The 9,116-nt window shown below is 51.1% G+C and overlaps 1 protein-coding gene across 12 annotated transcripts in view; it reads right to left on the reverse strand.

Moving 5' to 3' along the window:
- Nucleotides 1-8,895, reverse strand: part of RFX1 (regulatory factor X1) — a 38,944-nt gene extending 30,049 nt beyond the window's left edge. For 2 of the 12 annotated variants that reach the window (XM_054693309.1, XM_054693310.1), the window contains exons 1-2: nucleotides 8,681-8,894; nucleotides 860-1,220 (exon numbers count right to left, since the gene is read on the reverse strand). In XM_054693309.1, the coding sequence (XP_054549284.1) occupies nucleotides 860-1,220; nucleotides 8,681-8,770 (451 nt within the window). In that variant the 5' untranslated portion in view covers nucleotides 8,771-8,894. Of the gene's footprint in view, nucleotides 1-859; nucleotides 1,221-1,690; nucleotides 1,742-8,029; nucleotides 8,248-8,271; nucleotides 8,488-8,680 lie in introns of those variants that run through there. The other 10 variants (XM_054693314.1, XM_054693313.1, XM_054693308.1 and 7 more) reach the window with 10 other exon arrangements.
- Nucleotides 8,896-9,116: the final 221 nt, after the last annotated feature.

Raw genomic sequence — 9,116 nt, forward strand, 5'->3', positions numbered from 1 at the left:
CCTAGTCTCAACACAGGGTTTTACGACAGCCACCCCCCTTCCCTCCGTAGAGCACACTGCAAATGCCACAATGCCCAGTCCTGGTCTGAATCCCATCTTTTCCCCCAGGGAAGTGACTGCCAGGCCTAACCTTCCCCTCTGGTTCCCTCTGCTCAATCCATCCAGATCCTGGGAAGAAGTAGAGCATGGGGAAGTTGTTCCAGGTGGAAACCCTGGGCTCCAAGACCCCAGCTTTCTGGCTATTTTCTCCATGGGCTCAAGGAGAAGTCAGAGGGATAAATAGAGGCCACATGCTTTTGAATTTGCCCAGCTGGTAATCCCCCTGAGTTTCTGGGTCCTGCCAGATAAGAAAAGGCCCCTCCTGAAAGGAGGTAATTCCTCTGGTCCCCCAGCCAACCTCATCTCCTAAGAGCACAAAACCATCATGATGCCTTTATGTGGAAACTGAGGCAGAGTAGCTGAGGGATGGTGAGTCTCAAGGCCAGACCTACAGTGCAGTGGCCATGGGTTCACCCTCTGTTTCCAGCAGATGTCTGCCAATTTAAATCCACTTCCCAGTCCTTTCTTCAAGTGACAGCTTGCTTGGGGACACAGACAGAAACAGCTGTAAGAGCTGCTGTGGTGTGAAGGAGTTGGGGGCATGGAGGCCTCCCTGCTTGACCTTATTGTTCCTTTCCCAGAATGCCCCCAAATCCCACCCAGGAACCCCAGCAAATTTGAACCTGCCATGCATGCTGATGACAGGCACAGAAAGTGATGGAGGGCATCACTGAGGCCCCACGTCCAGGATGCTGGGCTGTGCAAACTCCTCCTGGAGTTGTTCGCAGAGCACCCTGGCTCTGGACACATAGCCACTTACCGGAGACGGTGACCACAATGTACTGCTGGGACACTGGGGTTGGGGTGGGCGCACCGGCTGGCTGTGATGGCGTTGGGGCGGCTGGGAGCTCCGTCACATACTGCTTCTGGCCACCCGGTGGCTGTGCCTGGGGCTGGGGACTCTGGAGCTCCGTGACATACTGGGGCTGGGGGGTGGTAGCGGTGGGTGGCTGGGGAGGCTGGGGCGCCGCTGGTGGTGGTGGTGTCAGCTGGGGCTGGGCCTGTTGTGGGGCCTGTGGCGGCTGGGATGGTTGTGGAGCTGCCTGTAGCTCAGTAACATACGCCTGTGTTGCCATGCCAACAGTGGGGAAATGATAATAAATAAGGCTTTTTTTTCCTTCCTTGGGAAGAAGGGGAGGGGAGAGGAAGAAAAGAAAAAAGAAGGGAAAACACGAATTAATCTACAAGTAAAGGAAACGAGGGACAGTTTTCCCTGGAGACACATTTGGGTTCATCACTAACTTAATTAAATCCCGAGGCTGGTGGCCAGATATAACCAGTCCATCTGCAGGGGAACTGAGGCTGGTCTGTACATCTTCTACTCACCCCTGGCAAGGACTGCTGCTTCTTTCTTCCCAGTCCTAGGTGCCTGGGGGACCCCTGTGTGGGGTGAGGGGATGATGAGTAGGGCCCTCCCCCAGAGAAAAATGGTACAGTTCCCTTAAGGGTTCTGGTAGGCTGGACACTGCATTGAGGACTTTTTTTTTTTTTTTTAACAGTATTTCATTGTATACTTTGCAACAACCAGTCAGTTGTATGAGTTTGGTCTACCAGATGAAGAGCTAAGGCTCAGAGAGATCAAGGAGCTTACCCCAGACCGCACAGCAGGAAAGTGGCAGGGCTGAGTTTGAACTCTGGGCTTTCTGAGCCCTTGACTAACAGTTGGCTAGCTGCCAGCAAAGAAAGTCCTGGGGAAAGCTGTCTCCCAGGGAACCTGTGCCAGTTCTCTTCATGCCTGCCATCTGGGCTTGGATTCTCAGTTGAGTATCATTCCTAGTGGGGTGCCAGACACAAGGAAGGTGTCTGAGTCCCAAAATCACCACCCCCTGGGCTGCTCATGGCCACAGGGGCTTTAGGCCCTAGCCCAGGAACACTTGTATGTCTGCACACCAGATGTAAGAGAGGGCTGGAAGCAGTCCCTGACCACAGGGCAAGCCCAGCAGCCACTGCTGACTTCAGAATGGGGCCAGTTTCAGTGGGTGGAGGCAGCTTTTCTGGCTACTAAAGGGCAGTGGATCCTATCTCAGGAACTGGGCTAGGAACAGGTCCTTTCCATCCTCCCTCTCCCCAGGCCCACACTATCCCTCTAGCTAAGCTCTTCCTTTTTTCACCAGTCCCTGTCCCCTCTCCCTAAGCCCCACCACAGCAGGGAATGGGCAGATGGATGGGGAGGGGTAGGGCCTACACTAATATGCCCACCTTGAAGACTGTGACAAATGCATAAGTAGGTAAAAGGAAAAGCTCCAGCCCCCAACACCTTCATGGCCCAGCTTGGTCCTGAAGTATTTGAGTTCGGAAGCCTTGCCTGTGATTGCCTATAACCATCAGTGACCCTGCAGTGACACCTGTGGCCAAGGTGCCCCAGCAGGCTGTAGGAAGACTCAGTGGTTGGACTTTCAAGGGGAAGGAGGAGAAGAAAAACAACTGCTGCAATGCACTGGGAGCCTCAGGAGGGATTCCCTGTGGTTAGGGCCTCACAGTGAGGGAGGAGTCACCACACCCATTCTATCCATGAGCAAAACCAGGCTGTGGTAACCTGCAGAATTATGGAAGCAACTGATGAGGAAGGGGTACATGTACTCTTAGCCCCCTGTCCTAGTCAGGGAGGCAGGCCAAAGGCTCACCTATTTCTCATAATCATAAATGCCATGTCCCGATTTTTCACATGGGGAGACCTAAATCTCACCTTCATTCACCTCACTGTCCGAGGCCCCAGTCAGAACAGCAGAACTGAGCATGGGAAGCCCACTCCAGCAGCCCCAGGAATCCAGGTAGCAAAGCAACCCCCACTTCTTCCTGCCTCCCCTTAGTACCCACCCGGCGGCCTCAGTATCTAGGTTTTGCTCTTTGATGCCAAACCCAAAGAAATGTCTGAGTCAGTAGGTGATAAGGTTGGTAAGAAAAGAACCCTGGGGCTGATGCACAATCCCAGCTGTGTGATAAGAAGGGGGGGGCAGTGCGGGGGGAAGCCCTCGCCTTCTGCACCTCCACTGCCCCATCTGTGAAATGGATGCAATGCAGGGTTGCTAAGGAGTTCAGTCTGATCCTGTAGGCAGTGCTTGTCCTTTCACAAGGCTCCAGGGAAAAAAAAAATCTCCCGGCCCTGCCTCCATTCCAGTGGCCAGGGATTTGAGCTGCTGAGTACAGGGGCTTCTGTCTGCATTTCAGTGTGCTCATAGAGCTTGGGGCAGGTTGGGGAGGGGCAGAGGTAGATGGGCTGGGCCCAGAATCTAGGTCTCAGGAAGCTATCTTGGTCTCCCCCACCAGGCAAGGCAGCTAGTCTCAGGGCTCTCCTGCCAGGGACTCGGGCAGGGGGGAGATTGCCCACCTAGAAAGAAAAGAGGCTGTTGCTTACTGCTTGCAGTCCCTGCTCTCTCTAAACTCCTTTTTGACAGCATAGGAGGAGCCTCTTTTAGACATACTGTGTCCAAACTCTAGCCCAGCTCAGGTGTTCAAGTCACATAGCATCAGACTCACATTGACATGAACCCTAGTATGTCTCTCACTTAATCCATGTACACATTACTGACCTTTCTCTGGGTCTCAGTTTCCCCAATTGTCACCTGGGGATGATGAGAACACCCAATTCATAGGTAGGGCAATTATAATGATCTAGTGAAATCAGTCCAGTTCTAAATAAGTGCTAAGAAGTAGAAACTGCTATTACTATTATTCATTCAACAAATATTCATGCCAGGTGGGGATGGAGGTTGAAGGAGACAGACACAATCCCTGAGCTCTTGGAAAGAGGTATGGAGGAGGAATCAATCTGACTCTGGTGTTGATTATCACCAGAAGGATCATTTCAGGCTCTGCTGGTGTTCACCATCACTAGATAAATGCAAGTTCCTGAGTCCCACTGCCCAGAGTCTGACATGGCCTGCAACCTGCTATTTGAACCAACTGTCCCCCCATTGATCCCAAGTCAGGTGGTCCTAGGGGCACTCTCTGAGAAACCCTGACTTGGGCTTTCTTGGTCCTGGGAGAGCTGGCCCTCGTGGCCCCTCCCACAAAGAAAGGGCTTTAAAAGCTCCACACTTGCTGGTGCTTTCTCCTCCCTGATTTACAGAACCCATGGCTCTCATTCCTTCCACTCAGAGAGAGTGGTGATCAGTACCCAAAGGGGAGGTGGAAGACTGACATTACAGTTAGACAGACTTTTCTGTTGGAGGCCTTCCCACCACTGTCATTGTCAATCTCCAGGAAGGATGATACAGAAGGCCAAGTTTACCACATCTGACCCAGGAACACTGTTTTTCCATTTGTAGATTATTAGATTAAGCAGAGTTCTACAGGTGTATACCACAGGAAGGAATGAGTCACAAGTATCTTTACAGCATGAGATGTTCCCCATCTCTTTGAATATGAACCCCCTTTCTTTATTTAGTACAGCATGTAACACAGAGGATTGCTCCATCAGTCTGTCCCTTGGCAATGAAACTACCAAGAAAAGCACTCATGGCTTTGCCTGTCTCCAAAGCCAACAGCTCTTTTGGAGAATGGGTCAAGCAAGACAACATTTTTGGATTTGTGGGAAGACAGTCTCTGTTACAAATATTCTGCTATTGTAGTACGAAAGCAGCCACATATGATATGTAAACAAATGAGCATGACTGTGTGCCAATAAACCTGCATTTCCAGACACCGCAATTTGAATTTCATGTAATTTTCTCATGTCATGATACAGTGATTTGTGTCACAAAATCTTCTTTTGAAGGGAGAATGGGGCTCAATGGCCTATGGTGGAAGATTAATGGTGGGTGCAGTGTGAGAACATATATTTGTAGAGGTGTGAATCTAAACTCCTGAAACACAGTGTTGTAAGACAATATTACCTCCATAAACATAAATTAAGAAACATGTGATATCCCCCCATTCATTTAAAAATACGAAATTTGTATTTACATTTACTCATGTGTCATACAAAAAAACAGATGATGGCCACAGTCGGACAACCTGTTTTTAACGCTAGTTCTTTACCTGAATGGCTTGCTTTTTGAACACTGCCCCCCAAAGGAAATAGAAAGATAACTCACTTTCCTCGTCTAGAGAATAGCTTCAAAAACGAACGTGAGGGTCTCCTTGGTGGCGCAAGTGGTTAAGTCTCAGCACTATGAAGCTATCACTAGCCACTGAAGCACAAGTTCAATCCCCGGCCAGGGGACTAACACACACGGCACAGCAGACCTCTTCTGTCTCACCTGCTGCTACCCTCAGCAGTGTATTTCAGTCAATCTGAAGGTTCTGCTCCTCACTCTGTCTCTGGTGAATTCTCTCACCTCCAACACCTCTAGCCCACACCCCAGCTCTTATATACATAAATAAATAAAATAAATCTTTAAAAAAAATAATGAACTTGAGGGGCAATGGAAAAATTATGTATAATGAATGGGGGCTTCCCCCATCCTCTATGTCCAGTTAGTTTATAAGACTTGTCAATAACTCACCCATAATAGGTATGAAGACTAGGCATTTCTGACGATGGCCTGCCTTGTCCATCATTCCATCACCAGTTCATAGCACACTGTTGGGCACACTTTTATTGTCTAATGAGTGCTATGTGCTATGAGTGCTATGTGCTAATGAGTGCTATGTGCTATGCTGGGAACACATAACTAGTGAGCAAGACTATGAGCAGTTTCAATCTGCAGATTGTGTCCTTGGAGGGCTCTGCTTGATCAATCCCTTGTCCCCAGCCCCCAAGATGTGGGGGCAGGTGGTGGGAGGAGAAGGCAAGGATTTTTGTTTCAGAGATAACTTGCCTAGGTCCCCACCCTTCCCACAATACCCACACCCCTGCCTCACCCAGAAGCCTCCTGAAATGAAGAAAGACTTGGGGCTGAGCATGAGCCTCCAGCCCAGGGACAATTTTTCTTACTGACTACTCCCCTAAAGTTGGAGACAGGCCATTCAGGAGCAAGGGGTATAACACTTTTCCACTAGAAACTGGAATCCTGGTATCCAGCTTCCTGGGATCATCGCCCACATGGCCCAGCAAGTCAACTCTTAAAGTCACCAGGCAGTCACACAATTCAAAATGATAAAAATAAATGCGAACAGTGTAATTCTGAGGGCTGAGCTGGAAACAACTATCATCATAATAACAGTAGCAGCTAACACAGTTTGAGCAATTACTATGTATTTGATGTTCAACATTGTATTCTTTTATTGGATCCACAGCACAGGAAGGAGAGTAAAATCATTAGCAAGGAATCACTTAGAGGAGAGGAAATTGAGGGCCACAAGAAGTTAACTGACAAAAGAACACACAAGTAGAAAACAGTAGATAGTTTCAAGGACATCCAAACCATGCCTTTGTTCCTTACTTTATTCAATCAAAAGACTCCTTTGGGCTTGGGTTCAAATTGCAAAAGTGGGGCAGTGAAGGGGCAACAGTCAACTAGACTAGCTAAGAACTGACATCACTTTCTGCTCAAATTTGTCTTTCTAACAGCTGCTGATGATCCTCCTGGCAACTTGGTACCTCCAAATTTTTACTGAAAATTTATCTCTTTCCTTAAGGTCCTGTCACCTCTTAAAAAGGGTCTGGTCTAAGAAGATTCCCAGAAGTACGCTACTCCCTGGTCTTGTATCAAATTCTTGGGGGAAAGATTAGGAGAGCCTGAGATGATCCCTCTTGAAGTTTATTGATTGATTTCAAAAGCAAAGGGTTGCAGTTTGCACACAGTCACTTTGCTCTGCTAATGCCAAGCTCCAAAGCAAGACAAGAAGAACCAAAGTGGACTTGGCCCAGCTAGTTATTGAGGAGAAAAAAATTCCCCCCTCCAAAGCAGTGGCTCACTTCCCCTTCCTTCTGACCTCGGTGTCCTGTCCAAGTGGCTCTGGAAGCTGGTACCTCCTCAGTGACATGTGATCCAGCTGACACTAACTTGATTGACACCAAAACATGTGTATGGAAAAAAGAAGCAGCTTAAAGAAGCTAAGAAACATCCTGAGACACTATTTGTTCCCTATTCCCAGAAAGGAAGACCTTAATGGGCAGAACAGGTAAGAAAGGGCTCACCTCCAGGTATAGTGCCCTTCCCTGAACAACACCAGCTCAAAGACAGCGGCCCACAGAGAAACAACCAAGTTTCTGTTCCTCTAACTCAGCCACACAAGATCACTCCTCCCAGTTGTGGGCTTCGTTTTTGGAAAAACAAACCCTCCATGCTAAATTCATACTACACTCCTAACTTACAGCTCCATGAAACTACCTCTGGCAGATTTGGGAACTGATAGCAGGATTGAAATCGATACTAGCTAACAGTTAAGCTATCAAACCACATTCAGAAACAGTAGAGAGTTAAAAAATGAGCCCTGGATATATTCCTGAAAGTAATCAAAAGTCCCTGAAATGCAAAAGAGAGGCGGTGAAAATGATTCTCCCCATTTCACAGGATGAAAAACTGAGGCCTCAGGTGTAGGCACAGAGTCCGGGAGACGACTTGGGTTTCTTGAGGCACACAGCACAGGTGGCCTTGCTCCGCTTAGGGGAGCAAAGAGGTCCCAGCAGTAGCTGCCCTATTTGGTGCCTGGGGGCCCGGCCCCGCCCCGCCCACACCTTCCCCACCTCACCCCGCCTACCCACATCGGTCCCGCCTCACTCCTCCCTCGCTCCCATTGGCCTAGCCTCCCCAGACCCGCCCCTCCGCGCCTCCCGACATATAAAAGCCCCCGCGGCCGGTCGACCTCCACTTGCAGTCGGCCTGCGAGCGCCCGCCCCTCACGGGGGCCGGGCCGCGGTGCTGGAGGGCGGGTGGTGTCGCCCCAGCCGGGCCACGGCCCCCTCCCCCACGGCCCCGACTGTCGCCGCCGCCATTTTGATCGCCCGCCCCTTCCCCCTGGACTAGGACTTCAGCGACACACGCTGCCCGGGTCCAACCATCCGCCCAGGTCCGGCCTCCCACCCTGGGGCCGCCCCGGTTACCTCGGCTTCTCCCCACTTCTGTCCGCCGAAGGCCTTTCCAGAGGTCTTAGAGGCGATGCTGGAAGGGCGAAGGAACGTGCCGGGGTCCCCGGGACGGGCCGGGGGTGGGGTGGGGGTGGGGGTCGGCCGGGCTGTTGTTGTTGTTGACTCGCGTTGCCGGGTTGCTTGGTCGCCACGACTACCGTGGCTATGGCGCCTCCGTTTCCCTCACCGGGGCAACTGTTGCTACCCACCCTACTTACGTCACGCGCTGGGGGCGGGGTCCCGAGTGATTGGCGGTGCCGGGAGAAGTGATTGGATGGTGCCGGATCCTGCTGCTAAGCTATTGGCCTCAAGTCATGCTTTTCAACACGCTCTCGACTTCCCAGCGCTCTGATTCATCAGTAGCAATGTCCATCAAAGGAAACTGAGCCCTCTAAGGCAGCGGAGCCCGTCACTCCCTCAAGGAAGCCGCGAACTAAGAATGAAAGGGTGGGGTCTATGAGGTCGGGATTGGGTTTCGATCGCCAAATCTGCCTTCTGGTTGGACTAAAGGGACGTCAATCACTCCCAAAAGTTTGCCGCGCCCCCTGGCTGGACTCTGTGCGCGTGCGCAGCGCGCAACGCCAGCTGGGAATAGTAGTCCGTTTCTGCATGCCTTAAACACCTTACCAAATAAAAAGGACGAGAAAGGAAGATCTCTTCTTTAAGACTTCTGCCTTCCCCGGTGGGCCAGTTCTTGCCTTCACGCGCGGACGTCATGGGAGGAATGTGGTGACGCACTGTTGCTCGTCTGTGACGTTAGCGGCGGAGGCCAGGCTTGGGATTCGATTACAGCACTGGGCCCTCTTCTCACCCCATCCCTCCATTGCACTACAATGGTAGAATGGACGTGGGGAGCCAAGGCGCGATTCGATCCCCAGCGCAAACCCCTCTTCCGCCTACGATCGGCGGAGAGCGCAGCCTGGAAAGGTCACCGCTGCCTGGGGCAGCTGCTATCTCAGCCCCACAGGCGGTGCCGGTGGCCCGGGGAAAGGTCTTCCCACAGGCGGTGGACTTAATTAGTTACTTCTAATGTAGGCGATAAGGAAAAGTCATCACCTGCCCT

This window comes from Talpa occidentalis, unplaced genomic scaffold (assembly GCF_014898055.3).
Source record: "Talpa occidentalis isolate TD23 unplaced genomic scaffold, MPIMG_talOcc4v2.1 talOcc4.12, whole genome shotgun sequence".
Lineage (NCBI taxonomy): Eukaryota > Metazoa > Chordata > Mammalia > Eulipotyphla > Talpidae > Talpa > Talpa occidentalis.